Here is a 21011-nt window from a genome sequence, read left to right as displayed (position 1 = left end):
GATAAAAGATTTTTATTATCGTTTTTGAAAACTCACCTATTTAAATCACTAATGTGAACGTGAAGTCTACGCTTGGTGGCATGCACAGAGTTTCTCTATACTTGGCCTTATGGTTGAAAGGCCAACACGTAAATCATCTTCAAGATGCAGCAGTTTGTCCCTTTTTTAGATTTCACTATTTTCATGATAGAAAATTCTGATTAACACAAGTATGACGTTGAAAACAGCAGTTCTAAACAGCGTGCGAATTAATATTTCTGATGAGGGGGGATAGAATCCTAGGTAGAGAATACCATACATAAAATTTCTATTATTAATAGCCTTATTTGATACGGCTCAACGCTTGGTCGCATTGAGTTACTTATCTTGCATCTTGATTATAATAATTATATACATGAGCAGGCTTAAGATAAGATGCGTAATTCCTAAGTTATTGATTGTTGTCAGCTTGCCAGTCATGATAATACATCAATATTATTTTATTTGCTTACTTTATACTACACTTTATGAAGTATATTCGTATTAAAAAAAATGCATATTTTGTGAGGGAGATAGAAGTCACCCCTGGCAAAGATGTTAATATGAATTTATGAAAGGGGGATAACTTACCAACTAGGGGAGGGAAATCCCCCCAATCCCCCGTTAATTCGCACCCTGGTTCCAAATGTTTTTTAGTTTATTCGGCACCATTGACTGATTTGACAATACATTTCCGCATATAAGACACTCAGGGTTTTATGTTCCTCTTCACGCCACATAAAACCTTATTGCAAGTACTCATCACTATATTTACGAAACACAGTACGTTTTTGAGAACCCTGAAAAGAATTTTCGCTCATTGCTGTCATCTAACTCAGAACTTGATTCAGATTGTCTTTTTCGAATTAAAAATTTGTCCATGATAAAATCTAAATAAAGCACTTTTGATAAAATAGTCGCACTATCACTCGCTCACACGTATATACTGAAACTGACCAAAATGTGCTGAAGATTCTGAACTCCGTTTATTACTAAATTGTAAGTGGGAAAAGTAAACGAATTACAAAGCAGGTGTTCACTTTCATTCGAATTGTCCCGGGCATTGAGCATTGTTGCAGGTGTTCACGTTTCATTGGTAAAGTCTGTCACAAAATGGAATGTACCATATCAAAGATTTTGTTGCAAATAAAAAATGCGTTGTAAAGAGACTTTCTGGAAGGCATATTTTTTTTTTTTCAATTCCAAATTTCGTGATGCACCAGTTGGGAACCTCTGATAGACTATAGAGTCTATGCAAGAGAATAGGCCCCTGGCCTAGGACGGAACGTTTTGAAGGACGGCGGTTTTATATTTCTATTTTCTTTAATAAAACGATATTCCACATCGTAAACGTAAGCTTATATAAAATAAGGCGCCGACCTTCAAACAAAATAGCAAGCTTTATTATTTACTTTATTATTGTTTCGACAACGAACTCGGCGGTCTTGGGAGAGTGAGAAAAAAAATAAGGCGAATGATTCTACGTTATTTGCTAACAACTCCCTCTAATTTCAATTCCTGACCTATGTCTTCCAGCCATCAACATTATATTATTATTATTATTATTATTATTATTATTATTATTATTATTACTATTATTATTATTATTATTATTATTATTATTATTATTATTATCGAACTAGCGTAGTCCTTAAGTTTGTTTTAAAACAAAGTAACCAATAACGTTATTTAATAGCCTACTACCGAGCAATATACTGTAACTGATTAAACAATGTCAGTAACGGCGAAATATTCCACGACAATGGTCAGCTATTTTCTGTCGAATACTGACACATCATCCTACTCGATTTACATTGTTTAGGATACAAAATACGCATAAAAATTTTTGTCTTGTGCGTGCAGAGTTTAGTATAACGTAGTAGCACAGTCGCGAAGCTCAATATGTAGTAAAAATGCAAACATGGGTAGTTGCCCACCACTAGGATCGCTACTATCGCCTCATCATCACAGATCTCTCCTAGCAGACGACAAAATATGTTACACTTTCGTTGTGTTTTTTTTTTTTTGGAAAAATTAACACCTTCCTTCCATTATTGAAATATTAAATGGATAAAGTTCATTTATTATTTTAATGAAGTATATTAAATTCCCCCATAAACTCGAAGATACCTGCAAGAAATAGGTTAATATTATTTTTGTGCAAAACGAACTGAAATTTACTATAATCGCTTCACTCATTCAAGATTATAGCGATAATGAACTATGAAACCAATAAATATTAATTTGCATTTCCCTTTACAACAATAATATAATAACAATAATAATGGAAATATGAATTAATGGGAGTAACGTACGTGTACCGGTACTTGTAGTGTAGGCTTACGTAGTTAACAAAGTGGGATGAGGTTAAGCAATAATAATCACACCAGAATTGGAAATAAACATGACCAATAAATTTTATTGTAACAGACTTACTTTTTCTACGTCTCTAGTAAAGTAACAAATAAAAATAGCAACAAAATTAACAGCTATAATTAAAAACATATCCTTTGAAAAAAAAAAAGTAGGCCTAAGTTGTCTGAAAATGTACAATTATTCAAGGAATCAGCTGATACAGATGTAGAATTAATGCAAAGCTTTTGTTTCTCAGCTGCAGGTAATAACAGAACAGGTTTATTTGAAACATCAAATAAAGTTCGAACTGCATTCCAGATTAATTTATTTTTGTTTTCATTCATAAATTGTGTTTTTTCGATATGAAGAGAGCAAAACTTTATATTATTATAAAGATATGCTTCATTCTTTGTCATTAGATCTTCCCTCCTGCACCTAGAAGTAAAATAAGAAATAGAGGTTAGGATTTTTCTTCATAAGCATCAATGCGAAATACGCAACGACCTAGCACTCGATGGAAATACGACACAGTCGACTCTAAATCCAAAGTCGACAGTGGACAGTCTATTGTTTCTAGTTGCTAACCGCTTGGAGCGCTTTATCGTGAGATTTGCAAAAAAATCACCTCAAGCTTCGCGACTGTATATAGTAGACTGTGGTAGTAGTCTACTCCACACTCCACAATTCTCCAAGTCAAGCCAACATTATCACGGCATTACATTACGTGTAATTAATAGCACAGTAAGTACTGCAAACTTTGAGAAAAGGTCACTGTGTAGTGAAAGCAGTGTTTTTTGTTTTGTACTTTCATTAATTTACAAGTCATGAGTGACGGCAGACAGACGACACCTCAGGGGAGTGAGAGACATTAGCAAAAAAAAAAAAAAAAAAAAAATCGCGGAAGGGTAGACGTGCATGTTCCTATGGGCGGCAAAATTCCAATGGGAACCATTAGATAGCGCATTAAGTAATTTCAGCTTGTTAGTTGTTAAACATCCCTGCTACTATTATTCCAACATGTGAAGCTTCTGCATCGACGCAGGCTGTCTCTCGGGAGATTACGTAGTCCTTACGAACTAGAGGGAAGGGCAAAGTGATGTCTGAATGAATCAACCACGTTTTAAGAAGCGCTTATTAAGTCGCCGCACAGTGGTCCAGAATGCAAATTTAGCGAGACAAACTAATAACTTTCAAGCTACTTAACAGATTTTTATGAAATTTTACACAGTAGTTACAGGTAGCATGTATGTTTTGTATACCAACTCTTGTTACATTGGTATAAGGGGAACTACCCCTTATATGGGGGCGCAATTAGACAAAATTAGTAACTTTTCTCCTATCTCAATTACTTTTATGAATACAAAGTGGTTACAAGTAGCATATATGTTTTGTATGCGAGCTCTGATTACGTTAGTATAAGGGGAACTACCTCTCATAGGGGGCGCAATTAGACAAAATTAGTAACTTTTCTCATACGTGAGATTTTTATGAAATTTTACACAGTAGTTACGGGTAGCATATATGTTTCGTATACAAGCTCTCATTACGTTGGCATAAAGGGAACTACCCCTTATATAGGGGCGCAATTAGACAAAATTAGTAACTTTTCTCCTATCTAATAGTCTTTTATGAAATTTTACACAGTACTTACAGGTAGCATATATGTTTTATATACAAACTCTGATTACGTTGGTATAAGGGAAATTACCCCTTAATGGGGGCGGATCAATTAGACAAAATTACTAACTTTTCTCCTATCTAATATAATTTTATGAAATTTACACAGTAGTTACGGATAGCATATATGTTTTGTACACAAGCTCTCATTACGTTGCTCTAAGGGGAACTACACCTTATAGGGGGACGCAATTAGACAAAATTAGTAACTTTTCTCTTATCTAACATATTTTTATGAAATTATACACAGTAGTTACAGGTAGCATATATGTTTTGTATACAAGCTCTCATTACGTTGGTATAAGGGGAACTACCCCTTCTAGGGGGCACAATTAGACAAAATTAGTAACTTTTCTCCTATCTAATATATTTTTATGAAATTTTACACAGTAGTTACAGGTAGCATATATGTTTTGTATACAAGCTCTCATTACGTTGGTCTAAGTGGAACTACCCCTTATAGGGGGGCGCAACTTGACAAAATTAGTAACTTTTCTCCTGTCTAACAGATTTTTATGAAATGTTATACAGTAGTTACAAGTAGTACATTTGTTTTGTGTACAAACTCTGATTACGTTGATATAAGAGGAACTGCCCCTTATAGGGGATGCATTTAGACAAAATTAGTAATTTCTCTTCAAACAGATTTTCATGAAACTTTATACAGTATTTACAGGTAGTAAACTTTTTTTGTATACAAGCTTTAATTCTCTGGATTGTTTTTGTTTCGACCTCATACTTGCTATAATGGAAAAGCTTTCTTTGGCAGCCACGACTTTTTCCAAAGGTAAGTTTTCTCTAAATTTCCATTACTATCACGATGAGAACCTAATTTAATAAGTAGTTCACTAAGACAAATCTAATTTAATAAGTAGTTCACTAAGACAATGTTCATTTCATTAAAAAGAAAACTCATATTCTTTATCCTCTTGCTCTCCAACAATAAATTATCTTATGGGGAAAATGTATCATTTTAGGTACTGTTGCACCTTTTGGGCACTCGGGAAGCTTATTTGATACATAATTAATTTCGGAAGCAGATTCAGTTCACAGATATTTAAATAACTGTAATCGAGAAAAATTGCACTCCTGCACCTGGAAAGAAGAGTGCGCATAATTTATTACTTCCGCAAATCTGCGCATTTAAAATAGAGTTAAATACTCGAGGAAGTGAAAAAAAAAATCACTTTGGGACGGAACAAAGGGTTTTTTTTCTCTACCTTAACCAAGTCTGCACTCAATGGTTACATTTATATTTTGTCCCGTGTCCATTCATGCTAATGTGACATGCTATAATAACATTAAATGTAACAAAACCAAACAGTGTTAGATACCTAAAGAACTACTTGACATGTTGATACCAAATATGAATGGAATCGACCACTTACAACAGAGTTACAGCACAAAGGAAATGGCAGACTCGCGGCACTTGCTGAGTAAGAATGCTGGGTGATGAAATGTGGCATGTTACCGGCCTCTTATCTCGCTCTGCAGCCACCTCCGCTGATTAAGATTATCAATTCAGTGTTACTCAGTTATAAAGGAAAAATAATTCAAGGGTTTTATTTAATTTTTTTACATGTCATTTTTCTACTTTTGTCCTAAATAGGGATTCTGGATCGCTGTACGCCGGTTGTCCTGTTCGTATTTCTAATACGACATATACTCGTACAGGGCCAGGGTTGCTAGATTTGAGATATACCAAGGAGGGACATCCCTTTTCCATCATATACAGTACTTACCTTTTGTCTTAAAGAAAAAGTGATATGAATATGGGCAGAGTTGAAATTTCATGACTTACTTACTTGTGGCTTTTAAGGAACCCGGAAGTTCATTGCCGCCCTCACATAAGCCCGCCAACGGTCCCTGTCCTGAGTAAGATTAATCCAGTCCCTACCATCATATCCCATCTCCATCAAATCCATTTTAATATTATCCTCCCATCTACGTCTCGGCCTCCCCAAAGATCTTGTACCCTCCGACCTCCCAAATAACACTCTATATGCATTTCTGGATTCGCCTATACATGCTACATGACTTTACAGAAAAAAAACCTTTACATGCAGTTGAAGAAACTAATATCAATCTGAAAATTCTAATTTTAATAAAAAACATATTATAGGTACAAGTTTCCAAGTGCAAAACGATATTTATCTGGCTGTAAGTTATATCACGTTTCTCTGGCGTCTTTCTGAAGAGCTTGTGGTAATATGTTATGCCAGATTATTAACTTAATGATTTAATTGTAGTAGTTCTGTCTCATAGATTTCCCAGCTGTTTATTATTAATTATTATAAAGCACAAATTCTGAAAGATGGCATCACATGTGACAAAATATTTAAATTTCAATGTTTAGTAATTTATTATAATGACATTTATTGCTACCTAAATTCATACTTATTTTATGACTTGACATATTAGGTCTACTGACCCAAACCCATCATTTAACATACAGTATACATTCGCTGTCACAAACCTTACACTTGCCAAAATATTGTTTTTTTACATTGTTAAGAAAATTAACTTAAGTTTATTGTAATTATTTAGGCTTAGAAGGAAATAGTTACTGTGTGACGATAAAATTATACAAGTGATGTTAATTTTCTAAAGATGGGACTTTTGCGCCCCATCTCGAATCGAAGCGGGACTCGGAACTTTTATATGAAAATCGGGACATCTGGTAACCCTGTAAATGACATTGTGATCAATTGATTTGCATCGAGTTGTTCAAGATACAACAGATGCTTACTCGAAATATCGATATGACTCGTTAAATAACCATATGAATAAGACGTTGTTGAGAGCTAAACGTTAAGTTTCGCGTACCGCTGATACTTCACGACTGGTCGCATATCACTGTATTCTTATCTGCAGTCCCTTTGTGATAACCAGGGCTCTCTCTGAATTGCAATCTTTTTTAATTGGATCTTTAAAAACGTTAAATTAACTATGAATTCATTTAGCGTCGATGGAAATGGTGATTATAGAGGTGGTATTTGGTGAGACGAGCACGAGGACTTGCCACAAGATTATCTACAATCGCCTTACAGTTTGGGGAAATCTCAGAAAAACCCAGCCAGGTAATCAGCCCAAGCAGGATTCGAACCCACACTCGAGTGCAGCTTCGGATCAAAGGCAAACGTGCTACGCCGGCAGCCATTTCAATCTTGGTGGACGCAAGAATGAGTAGGCCTACTCTTTCATTATTTTCATCGGTGTATATGTTTCGCAAAAAGTTAGAAAACATATTATATCCCCAGGTTTCCAACTTTTCCCCATTACCATCACTTCGTCGATATCAAATTGAATCACATAAATATCGGACCCAAAAATTTTCTCCGCCCGCTTTCTAAACACACATTCTGCTTGCGATGTTCCAATGTTTTTCCTAAGACGCAAAGCAAATGTCCGGATAAACCTCAGCAAAAATATGCCACGGACCCACTTGTCTTCAATAAGAAATGTATATTTTTCCAAACATAAGCACCCACTTCCTTTGGCCTATAGTGCCTTTGACGTTGTGACACTTTGTATTCGCAAGAGCCCCGATTTGGATAATTCAGACTCTCTAAGAACGGAATTCACTCGAACCTCAGCGTCCAGTCACGGTGATCATGATAGATGGCGCGCCACAGACGACAAAGGACTGGGCCCTGCAACTGAAGTTATGTTTTGTGGACACTGCACTTAACGTAATGTTCTAGTAAGTTGTCTCCTATTCGAACATTTTTCCTTAAAAAATGTTAGGTCCCTTCGGTAGGAGGGTGTATTCCGAAATGAGATACATGGTCAACAGGTTTGGGCTCAAATAGCTAATCTGTCAATCCCAGAATCCCTTGCAAACAGAAGAGATGGAGCATAACTTCCAGGTTTATTTTCCTCTCAATTTCTCCTTTCGTCATTGTCAACTACCAGGCCCTTCCAGCCATCATTCACAACTATGAGTCATTAGTTTCAAAATCTTTATTGTTATGCCTTATTTCCTAGTCGTTCTTTCTGGATTTACAAATTTCGGCGATAAGTCCCACATATTCCGTGTACCAGTACACGATGAAATTTCTTTCAGTTCGAACGTCGTATATTGGACCCTTCCCTGTAATTCGCAAGTCGGCAGCGGGTCGCCTTCGGGTTTACTCAACTCGATTTTGGCTATTACTCATTCTCAGATTGCAGATTAACTTTTCTTCGCTTTCTTTTACACCATCACACATTGAAAATATTTTTGAACATGTATCCTACCGCCTCCTCTTCCGAGAACCATTGGAAATTACAAATAGTTTCAAATTCCATTCCAAAAACTAAGCTGTTAATCATGCCGTGTCACTAAGCTACAACTGTATTGACCGAGGCCACGTCTTTTTTTCTCACTTCAACTCCAAAACGACGTAACGGCATACTCATGATGAATATTTATAAAAACTACGTTAATTATTATTATGGTTTGTATGCTGTCACACTGGAGAACCACGATGGTACGGAACAACAGAACAAAACAATACAGTCTGCCCTTACATTCTCTCAACATGCGAACTCTAGACTTCGACAGTGTACTTTAATAATATTATACCATGATTCCACGTTACAAAGAAATACGGCAAACTACGTATTCAGGAAGGCGTTAGTCTTAAATCCAGACGACTCGGGTTCGACCCTTGGCCTGGTCGTGAATAAATTTGTGATAGACAATCTCACCAAAATTCACCACCTCTCCCTCATTTCGTAAGCTATCTTCACTACTGACAAATTGACTTGGAAGAAGTTCTACGAGTAGTACGGGTTTTCGAGAACTATGAATCGTTTGAAGCTCACCATCATTGTCATCTATGGAAGTCCTAATGGTTTCGCGCCGTAGACGCGTGGTCTAAAGCGTCATACCTTTAACTAGTGATACAGAATGAGCGCTGGTTCTAGTCCTCATGAGGGACGAGATTTTCTCGAGAAACTTCAGCCAGTGTATAGCACCGATGTCCACCCAGCACCGTGATGAATTTGGGAAGCTACAGTGAATTGTGAAATCCGGTTTCTATATACTGATGCAAGTACCATACGTTACTCTCGTATTGAATGAATCGTCGTTCATCTCTGCTGAGGAATGTGGACGTGAAGCGAAAGCGAGCAGTCGACTGGTAGGCCTTGGCCCTCCATGGAATGTCAAGCAACGGGACTGCTGCCAGCAAGTCAAAAGAAGGATATCAATAGCAAAGGAGGCTTTTAATAAAAAAAAATAAGGAACAACTGCTGCGGACTTTTCTGGAAAAAGAACTAAGGAAGATACTAGTGAAGTGCTTTGGGTGGAGTGTGGCATTGTATGGAGACAGAAACATGGATATTACGACAATGTGAAGATAAACGACTAGAAGCATTTGAGATTTGGACATGGAGAAGAAAGGAGCATGTGAAATGGAAGACAGAATAATAAATGAAGCTGTGCTAGAAAGAATGTGTGAAGAAAGAATAATGCTGAAACTGATCAGGAAGAGAAAAATAAATTGGCCGAGTCACTGGCTAAGAAGAAACTTCTTACTGAAGGATGCACTGGAAGAAATGGTGAAAAGGAAAAGAAGTTCGGGGAAGAAGAAATCAGATGATAGACTACATTAAGATATATGGATAGTATGCGGAGACGAGGAGGAAGACGGAAAATAGGGAAGATTGGAGAATGCTGGGCTTCCAGTGAAGGACCTGCCCTTAAGGATACCCATGAGTGAAATTTATAAATCCGAAACTATTCAGTCAATCCTTATGAAATTTTTACTACACATATTCATTGATTGCAATAAAAAACTGACAAAGTTTCATCCTCCTAGGGCAAATAGTTTCTGAGTAATAAAATATTTGCTATTTTTTATAACTACGCTACAAAATGCCCCCTGCGTTGTAATTTTATTTGAAATGTTTTGATTTTTGGTCAGGACATCCCCCATGCATATGGTTCTTTAATTTGCTATCAAGTTTTTGTGTAATGTTATTAATTTGACTTGTGGAATTTTTTTTCTTTTGTGATATACATTTTTCACTCATGGGTATCCTTAAGCAGAAAAATATGAACAAATACTTTTTAGTCGGACACTGTGTATTTCAACCTTTCTTAGGTATTTCCTCGAGCATCTCATTTTCATCCACAGAAACTTTCTCAGGTATGTACATGAGAGCCAGTCCATTAAAGATTAAGGCGCTCCTCCCCTGTGCTGTTCTGTGGTACGTTATCAATACTTTTAGTGATGGAAAGGACCTTTGTGGAGAACATTAAAGTGAGTGACGAGGACAGTTGTCATTATTGTAAATAAATTGTTTATTATCGGAATCAAGTCCTGTTACTTATAACGTCGCAGAGCTTCAACAACGTTTCGTTTTTTATTCTTTATCTGTGAGTTTTGAGGCGGGTTTTAACCCTAAATATCCTCCTCCCTGCACCAGAGTTATATTTCTATGTTCAACGTTGCTAAAGTTTATGTTCCTAAATACAAAATAAATGTAGCCTACATTAATAAGGAGTTCTTTTAAGTTTCTAATTCATCTCGTGATCACCCTCAGCTATTTACAGATCCCGTTGGAGAGAGAGTCGCCACTCACACTGCATTACAACAATAAAATTAATACTCACGTCGACGGGTTGCGGGCTGGTGATGCGGTCGGTAGCGCGGGCCGGCGCCGAGTGGTGGTGCTGGACCGGTCGGGAGTGGAGACTGGGCGAAGTCATCGAGACGCTGGAGGGGCGCTGCGTGTGCGCCGGTCGCTGCTGTACCGTTAGCACTACCTGTGTCGAGGCTGTGATAACACAACAAGCAACATCAATATATTTACAAATATTCAAGCAAACCGTATTACACTTACTCGTACGCTAACATCATAAGCTTAAAATACTATGTTCGCACACAAATAATAAAAACTAATTTTTGTCTACACAATGTATAAAAAATGAAACTCTTTCAGCATACTGGACAGATATGGCACATACCGGTTTTATATTTATAATATAAGCATATAATTCAAACTGCATACTGGGACAGATATGGCACACTGTCAAGAATAACTGGATCTGACCATTTGTGCCATCAGTTGAGGAAAGAGAGAACTATACTTAAGTTTTATATTAATATAAAACCGGTGTGTGTCGTATCTGTCCCATGCGGTAAGGGGTTAAATCGAGACTTTGACGCTAAGTGGACACAACGCTTTGTTCGAATCCCGCCTAGGGCACCGATATTTGTGGTAATGATCATGGGTGGGCTACTATCTCTCAATGAGAGATGACGTCATTACTTTCATTCACCTCACACCAGTGCGCTCGGTAGGGGAAGATCGGATTCAAACGTAACCACTGCTTGTGATACGTCTGTGGCGGTTCGCGGAAAGTAGGATGACAGGTAACTCCAAATAATACCTCTGTAATCTTCGCCGTATAAATAGCTTCTTCTCTGGAACGGGAAGATGAATACTTTTGTACACTTCATGAAGGAAAGACTGTTCAATTTGTGGAAAAAGTAGTAATTATATTTCTCATTTCAATGTAAAGAGGCATTTCACTTATCACGCAGAAAAGTATGGTACACATACCATTTCAGGTAAATTTTCGTTTTACGTTATTGTCTTATTGACATGCACATTTATTATTTTGTGACCTCAATTCATTCTTGATTTAAATAGGAACTGCACGTTTCGATCTCCTAACAGAACTAAAAGGTACAAATAAACCTGAGACTGAAGCTTCCGTTCAGTAAAAGGTAGTGTGCAATTCGAGCTAGTTTCAGTTTTGCGATTGTGTTCATCAAGTTTAAAACCAGGCATTAATACATTAATTCAGAGGAAGAGGTATCAGAAGTCTTCGGGATCACCCCCATGTACGGGTACACATATTAAAAGTGTAAATTAATTAATTATGTTGCAAACTGGTTAAGCCTGTAGATTTGTAAAATGTTTATTTATACGTCATTATTTCTGGTTTGCTGTGAAGATTAACATTAAACTTTCAAAATACTCTACGGTATGGAACAAAGATTTAATTAATTAATTAATATTGTATCAATTTACAAAATATAATATTGAATCATTGTTCCATAGATTAATTTGAAAGTTTAATATTAATATTCACAGCAAACCAGAAATAATGACGTACAAATAAACATTTTACAAACCTATAAGCTTAACTAGTTTGCAACACAATTAATTTACACTTTTATTATGTGTACCCGTACATGGGGATGATCCCGAAGACTTCTGACACCACCTCCTCTGAACTAGTGTACTAATATCTGTTAATTAATTAATTAAATTTCCTTTATGAAAAGGTTGCCAGGTTTGAAAAACGTATTACGTATAATTTGGAAAACACATCTAGAAGGTAAAACAATTTACATTTTATGCTCGACCATGCCGAAATGTAGTAATTATACACCTGATAGCAGTCCTTTAATGCATGTCATTAAAGTACACCTATTCATTAAAGTTCATGTTTTCGATTATTCTCGGATATGCAATCGAAAGACAACGAGGGAAACGTCACGGAGGCTAGAAATCCAATACTGTCGCAGGAGGTTATGTTCTGTTACTATAATAATTAGCGTTAACTGTAAATAATATCCAAATAAATTCAATTTGTCATCTCGTTTTTCAATTCTAAATCAATTTCCAGGTTATATCAAAATTAGTTCATGTTATTCTCTAGATTATTTCAAGGTCAATGACATTATTGTTCCTCGGAAAAAATCAATACTTTCGCGCCTGCGCACATCTCACAATTTACGAGCTATGCACAAGGTCACTTCCGCTCTTGAGTCAGATACGAATAAAATGAATACTTCTGAATAATTTCAAGTTAGAAATATGGTCGAGCATAAAAAGTCGTATGAAACTTGCCTATAATGGTAATTAAGACGCTCGTATGAAAATTATGAAACTCGCTTAATTAAGACGCTCGTATGAAGACGCCTATCATTGTAGGCTCGTTGCATAATGTACTATTAAACAGTTAGGGAATCGAATATATAAAACGTCAATAAAATTTACACCTAAGTAGCGTACATGTTCATTTGAACTTATGAACATCGCTATAACAGGCACAAATATTTTAGCTACTCCATGGAGCCCGTAAGAAAGACAGGTTACATGAATCATGTTTCTGTAAAAGAACTTGAGATTTTTGCCGCTTTCACAATATATGGAGCTGCGTCGGTTACGAATAGCAACACATCATAATTCTGTATACCTTGGGGCCATAAAAGAGACATAAATGTTATAAAAAACTCTTCTATTGTATGGTTCACCTTTGGCAGTAATCAGTTGTTAATAAAAATGTATGCCTTGCGTTGTTTGGTGACAAAATACCCACAACCAAATTACCCACACTCCTGCCAGTAGCATCAGACTTTTCATCAATTGAGACCCATATTTTATTATCTAGAACAGGGGTCGTCAGCACAGAGCACGCTGGGGCTAGCCTCTCTCACCCGCTGAAAACGCAGTGCACTATAGTGCTCTCGTAGCTGCTAGCGGGTATGCTCTCTATCTCTCCCTGTTGCACGACCGTGCACACTGGACGGCACCGCGTACCCGTTGCACATTTCAGCGAGTGCCGACGACCACTGGTCTAGAATATGTTTTCTAATGTTATTAATCCTCTCTTCATAACAAATAGGTAAATCAGCTTTGCCTAACGTGGTCTCATTCGGGATGTCCTGGTTTGTGTATTGTTTCAGAAACCCTCTAAAATGGGGATTATTTAATTTATTAAGAGCAATATTGACATACCATCATCAGAGCGGGTAGAAGAGAAAGTGACGATACTTCCACTAGTCCAGCGGTTCGTCGCAGAGCGGCGCTCGCTCTGCTTTCTGTTCTCGGTTTCAGGAGCGCTATTCGAGTCAATGGAGATGTTTTTAAAATACCCACTAGATAAAAGTATATTATAGTTTATCATAACATTTTACTTATTTAAAAAATGTAATACTACTACATTAACTACTCTTGAGTTATATCATTCACTCCTGAATCGTAAATACGAGTATAATAATCAACAGTAAACTGGAACATTCTGTCAGCTTCAGAGAGAAGAACGCAAAAAAAAAAAAAAAGTACAGCTTCGCAAAACTGAACATTTTTGTGTTGTTGTAAGTACATTTTGACACAAAATTATAGTTTTCGATGTACAAGAAAGTATAATATAATATATCAAATGGGACATTATATTTTCACCAATACTTTTTTACTACTGCCAGAGCGGGTAGAAGACGTTACTTCCTCTAGTTCAGTGGATCGCAGCCGAGTGGCGCTAGCCCTATTTTCAGTGCCCAGTTTCAAGATCGCTATTCAAATGAATGAAAAAGATTTAAAAAAATAACCCATTAGATAATAATGTATTGTAAAGTACTTAGTTACAATATTTTACTTCTTTAAAAATGTAATATTACTATATTAACAAATTGTGAGTTATATAACACAACCCTGAATAGTAAATATAATAATTAACCGAAAAATGGAACATTGTGCCGGCTTCAGCCAGAAATACGCAAAAAAAAGTACAGCATCGCAAAACTGAAAATTTTTATGGCATTATAAAGTACGCATTGACATGAAATTATAGTTTTTATACACAAGAAAGATTGTAATATAATGAAGGAGACACTTTATCTTCACCAATAGTTTTTATCTACTATTTAGTCATTAGTTGCAGTTGTATCTGGTTTATACGTAATTCAGGGGAACAAAAAATATTACGTGCAACTTAGACTCATAAATTAAGCTTCGATATTATATCTATGCTAATGTAAGTTTTGATCTTTTGAAATACCTAGGTTATTTTGTGTTTTGTAAAATTAAAACAATTTGGTAGCACTGTATTAAGTAGTTTATGCTACTTATTGGAGAATATTAAATTAACGACTTTTCCATGAGGTCTATTACTTTCTCATATGCTCGATTAGAAATCTCTTATGATGTGGAAACGTAATAAACAACTGTAATAAAATTGTAAACTAGATTAAGTTCCAGCCTAGATGCAAAGTAGAATTATACTGTACTTTTGTTACCGAAATAACTTTTACGTTAATTACGACTAAAGTGCTATTATAAAAAATAAAATAATTAATAATTAAACATGCATATTTAATGAAGTAGAAGCTAGGTGCTTGGATTCAATTAGGAGTTCACAATTAGCACTTTAATACAGCACATTTTTTAACCGGCACATAGATTGAAAAATCTTCACATGTATAAAGTCTATCGTAATCATCACAAGATAATCATTTTCTAATTCCAAAATATCGCTCTAGAGGATCCTAGTTATTTTTTTCTGTCTGAATATATTTAAATCTGCTATCCCACAAGAATTAATATATTTCGCTAGTGCTCTGAATTGTCACTCTAAATAATTCAAGGGTTCTTTCTTAGGCAAACGTGTTCTTTATATTGTCAATTACGTGTCATATATTTTCTAAAATCGTGTAATGCTAGAATCCTTTGCACAGGGCAGACGAGGGAGTCTTTGAGTTCAACGTATATGCATGGTCGTTCATTCACCTTTGAATTCTTTTGTATTTTCACTTTCCTCGAACCCATCACAGTTTATGACTCTAAAAAATGTATCGATTTTGAAAACTCACACTAAACAGCTGAAATGCTGATCTGGAGTTTATTCAATGGAAGGAATTACGGTCAATGTAACTAGACATAATTTTGGGCATTCAGGTGTGGAGTAATGGTACATAAATGTATACAAGCGCATGATCAACTAAGGTGTTCTTCTGATTTTCGAGTGTCACATCCAATTATTTTTTACTCGGATATTTAACGATGTTGCATCAACTGCTGGATTATTTAGCGTCAATGGAATTGGTCATAGCCAGATGGTACTTGGTAAGGATACATTGTGATGAGAACGGATTGATGTCCTCTTCGTTGGATATTTTCTCTTCTTTTCTTTTTTTAAGATATCGAGGCAAGTTTGGGAAAATATGTGTTATAGCATACGGTTTTGGTCGCCAGTTCTTGCGTGGAAGTCCTACCTCTTTACTGGAAATAATAAATTTATCGGCTCTTACAATCAAAAGTCGCCCTCGGTAGCGCAGTTGATATAGCGCTGGCTTTCAATGCTCGAGGTTGCGGGTTCGATCCCGGCCGAGATCGATGGCATTTAAGTGTGTTTAAATGCGACAGGCTCATGTCAGTAGATTTAATGGCATGTAAAAAAAACTCCTGTGGGACAAAATTCCGACACACCGGCGAAGCTGATATAACCTCTGCAGTTGCGAGCGTCGTTAAATAAATCATAATTTTAAAAAATCACAATCAAAACCGCAGAAAAATGGGTATCACAGATATAAGAACGAGCATACAGTTTTCTGTGTTCGTGGAATTGCTCTACACCACTTCTGAAAAATAGCCTAGTCTATGGATGGATAAAAGAAAGTCTCTTCCTTACAGATTATAGAGTATCTATAATTGGATTTACATCAAGAACAAAACAATTAGGCTTATTACTACTCGCTCACATAAACGGCACAATAAAAATCACCCGAACACTACAAGAAATATCTTCTTAATTCCATAGCAGAACGAGTTTTACATGCTCTGTCCACAGTATTAAGAGGAAAACTGCAATCTTGGAACGATCGCCACGCCAATGTTTCGCTCAGTTGCAGCGGCGACACTAGGGGGTTTAAAAGTCCCATTACACCCTTGCCGAGTTACCACACTTTCTATTCTAAACGCTCTGCCATCATATTACATAAACCGTTACAAAATTATTATTTTTCGTCTAAATAACATGACCAACTCGTAGACATTGTTGGAAGCTCGTCAACTGATTTTTGTTCGGCAGATTTCCTGTACAACTGTTGCAATGTTTTTCTATGGCTTGTATTGTTTTCACTTTTAATTCAATCTTACATAGGCTACTCTACAAACAATTTTTCCGCCATTTGTATAAATAATCTCACTTCCATATTACTCCAATGTATATTTAAATTCTACCCGAGTTCAGCGTTTTACCTTCCGTATTAATAATGAAACACTGTGATAGAAAGATGCCCTAGTTGAGGAATGTGTACGAAATAAATAAGAAATTCACTGCTGTGTGTTGTACCTGTAATGGCACAGTTTCAACTTCGTATGTGATCCGTTTGGCCTGACAGAGGATCGGGGTGGTTTGACTACACTGACGTCACATACAGTAGGACAGTTACAAACAGTGGCGGCTCGTGGGTATTGAATTAAGGGGGCTGCATACAAAAATAAACCCAGCAACTTACCTTATTTAAAGATTAGTTCCATGCGCCTTATCTTATAAATGTGTTTAAATGAGACAGGCTCATGTTAGTAGATTTACTAGCATTTAAAAGAATCCTGCGGACAAAATTCCGGCACACTGACGACGCTGATATAACTCCTGCAGTTGCGAGTGTCGTTAAATAAACCATAATTTAATTTTTTATATGCAGATTTGAACCTTAGAAATGTCTATATATATATATGATACATCAATAAATGAAAAAAATAACTGAGCCAAAAATTGAATTCAGGATATTCAAGAGTACGCACCAGGGCGCTTGCCTCATTTATTGTGATGTTAGATGTTTCAGATTCCATTATGGTTTGAAAACATTCTAGCAATGGCTCCTTCTTCTCATGAACAACATTTACTGTTCTTATTTTAAATCCATCTTGTTGCCCCAGCTGATGGAATTGTCTTTGAAACACATTAATGTAATACAGACTGTATGGAGATCGAGAGAAGAAAGCAGGGATACTGGATAAATTATCAGAAAAATATGCGAGCCTTTGTATTTTGTTTAGCGGCTCTTTCCATTATGAGATTCAACTGATGGAGACTTAATTTCACATTTCTCCTGAATTGTTAAGGTACTGAACTGATTCACTAACGATTGCGTGTATGTCATTGAGAGCGAAATTGAAAAAAAAAAAAAAAAAAAATTCGAGCCACTAAATAGAGACCTGTATTTCACAACATAAAACGAGACAAGAGCCACAAATGTCTGGGGGTGTTGCAGCTCCGCAGCCCCTCTTCGAAAGCCGCCCTTGGTTACAAACCTTACCGCAGTCATTCCGGTCCCTAAGCCTGGTAATGATCATACAGTACCGGTATACTCTCGATTATCCGTGTGCGGTTTATCCGGTTTGCGGATTATTCGTGCATGGCTTACGCTCAGAAATAATGTATTACTTATTAATATAAAGTGATAATAAATCGTGAAAAAATTATACTGGACTTCACATTAAAACGGTAGGTTGTGAACTAAACTGAAATAACTGAATGATCAGAAGCAAAACGTATCAAAGACTACTTCAGGGCATAAATTATGTAAACAACAAATTTACTTTTGTTTTCTACAATCTTAAACTGTAAGTGAATTTTAATCTTATATGTAAAGTGATACACACCTACTGTGTTACAGTAAATATGAAGTTAAATACACTTAGATGTAAAAGTATTTGTTCACCAAATAAGCCTATATAGCTACATGTTGCTGTTGTTTAGACAACTGTCCGAAGACAGGTCTGAACCCCACAAGTGATACCAACATGACGCCACTTACGAGCAACTAGACCAGGAGATAATGGGATTGCGTGAACAGTTACTTTCCCCTCCATTGCATACATCACCGATTAGCTATATGATTCATGTAAAATAATAAACTTTAGTATTATCCGTTTTTCGCATTATTCGGGTACCTCCTCCCGGTCATTAGCTCGGACAATCGAGAGTATACTGTACTATTCTTGTTGGTATAGATACATATTTTATTATTTAATTTTCCAACTTTTATTATAACTTAATTATTATATTTAATGATCAATCTTAATAACTCCCTTGTTACTGTGACGTGTGTTAATATAGGCGTACGGTCGGGATTCTCATTGTCAAATATCACGTACGCAAAATATAGCTTTAGGGTAACCTCTGATAACTCATGAAAACTTTAGGCAGACGTTCCTGCAACTAGTTATTACTGAACATTATTTCTTCAATTTAATTTCATTTTCTTAGTTTTAGTTATTTTTTTTTATTTCCTTCCAAGCCTGAAACTGCATCAGTTTCGACAGTGAAGAATTCCGTAACTCCTGCTGAGACACGTGCATGGTGGAACTCATGTGCAATTAGATAGATTGATGAATAGCAAACCAGAATTCTGATGTGTGCGAGATATGGCCAGTAATTTTTTTTTCTCATTCAGACAGAGTTACTTTACATGATGTAAATCCAAAACACTAGTCTACATGCTGTATTTCCCTTCGGAAAAGAGCCGTATTATGAATTTTCAGCGTTTGAAAAATACACCGTCCTCAGCCGGTTTTAATTCGCGAAACAGGAATCCAATAATAAACACCGTAACCACTCGACCAATGAGAACGACTTTGTTCTCAAATAAATTATTTTGTGCAATATTTTGAGCTGTGTGAGTTATCAAACAAAGAAAGCAATATAGCCTAGAAGAAAATACTGCATATCAAGTCAACTCTGTATTATACAGAATGTCCCATTTATCTTGTACACCTATTATAACTTTTTTGTTTGGATAGGTATTGCAATTTTTGTTTTTGAGCGTTATGTTAGAATGAGGGGCTAACATGAGTGTAGAGATTTGGTGCATGTAACTACATTATGACACAATATATACGTGACGTCATCAATTTTTGAAATAGCACTACATACTTTAATCATGTTACACTGATTACCCCATTAAGACGAGTTCAAAAATGTATCACAATGTCGCCTTCCTAATCAATAACAACAAAACGAAACAAAAGCGTACTTCCAATGTGATAATGATATGCTTTGAAAGTCACAGAAGATGTTCCAAATGGTGACCATTCATATTAATGCACATTCGAAGGCGTTCCCCGAAAGACTGTATGACTGCCCGGCATGTTGCTGGCTGAATGGACACACAAGCCTGTTGAATGCGTTGTGCATGTCGTCTGGTGTTGTCAGACTGTTCTGGTACACACTGTCCTTTACAGTTCTCCACAGGAAGAAGTAGAGTGGCGACAAGTCCAGAGAACGTTCAGGCCACTGTACGTGGATTGTGACAACAGTTGTTGTGGCTTGTTTACATGTTAAGACAGCAAACACACAACACACGACGTGTACGGACGACAGTCGTCTTTCGTTTTGTGTAAGTTAATGCACAAGATGAATGGGACACCATAGCAAACGGCACATTCTCATGGCATTCGTTTTGCATTCTGTTGTTGTTATTGATTAGGAAGGTGACATTGTGATACATTTTTGAACTCGTCTTAATGTGTGTAATCAATGTAACATGATTAAAGTATAGTGCTAACTTATTTGAAAAACTGATGACGTCACGTGTATCTTGTACCATAATGTAGTTACATGCACCAAATCTCTACACTCATGTTAGCCCCTCGTTCTAACATAACTCTCAAAAACAAAAATTCCAATAGAATAACTCTTCTCGTTCGTCCCTGAAGAAGATGGCAGAGCTAGCTGTCGAAAGCTTGGAAGCTAATCTCCAACTCACCTAGCTGAGAACCCGAGAAGAGTTATTATATATCAAACGCCGGGAAAGCCTCAAGTCATACAAAAATTCCAATCCTATCCAAACAAAAAAGTTATAATAGGTGCACAAGATAAATGGGACACTCTGTATATAGGCTAACATTCACTAAGACTGGTTTTTTAAATGTTTTTAAATAAAATTGGTCCTGCCCTTAAACTTTGAGGAGGTCTAGAAGACGCTATGTTACCCCTCGGATAGTGAAATTCAGGCATTTCAGAGTACTGAAACTATCCCCTATCCAACATTCAATTCCTTTCGTAAATTGATCTTCAAAATTAATTATGTTCAACATTAAACCCTTAATCAGCAACGTCATGTGTCTTTACCTTCCCTATTTATCCTACGATATTGCTGTGTCTTAAGGTAATTTGTTAAACACGAGCAGCTTCATTTATTTGTTTCATTAAAATATCATATGCCATT

The 21011-nt window shown here is 36.3% G+C and overlaps 1 protein-coding gene across 9 annotated transcripts in view; it reads right to left on the bottom strand.

Annotated features, from left to right (window-relative positions):
* Positions 1–21011, bottom strand: part of RhoGEF2 (Rho guanine nucleotide exchange factor 2) — a 453695-nt gene that overhangs the window by 302907 nt on the left and 129777 nt on the right. For all 9 annotated transcript variants that reach the window (XM_069821024.1, XM_069821026.1, XM_069821030.1 and 6 more), the window contains exon 5: positions 10655–10818. In XM_069821024.1, coding sequence (XP_069677125.1) covers positions 10655–10818 — 164 coding nt within the window. The remainder of the gene's footprint in view (positions 1–10654; positions 10819–21011) is intronic.

Source organism: Periplaneta americana, chromosome 3 (genome assembly GCF_040183065.1).
Source record: "Periplaneta americana isolate PAMFEO1 chromosome 3, P.americana_PAMFEO1_priV1, whole genome shotgun sequence".
NCBI classification, from domain to species: domain Eukaryota; kingdom Metazoa; phylum Arthropoda; class Insecta; order Blattodea; family Blattidae; genus Periplaneta; species Periplaneta americana.
Note: the sequence above shows the minus strand (reverse complement) of the source record. Positions and strands in the feature narration are given on the sequence as shown.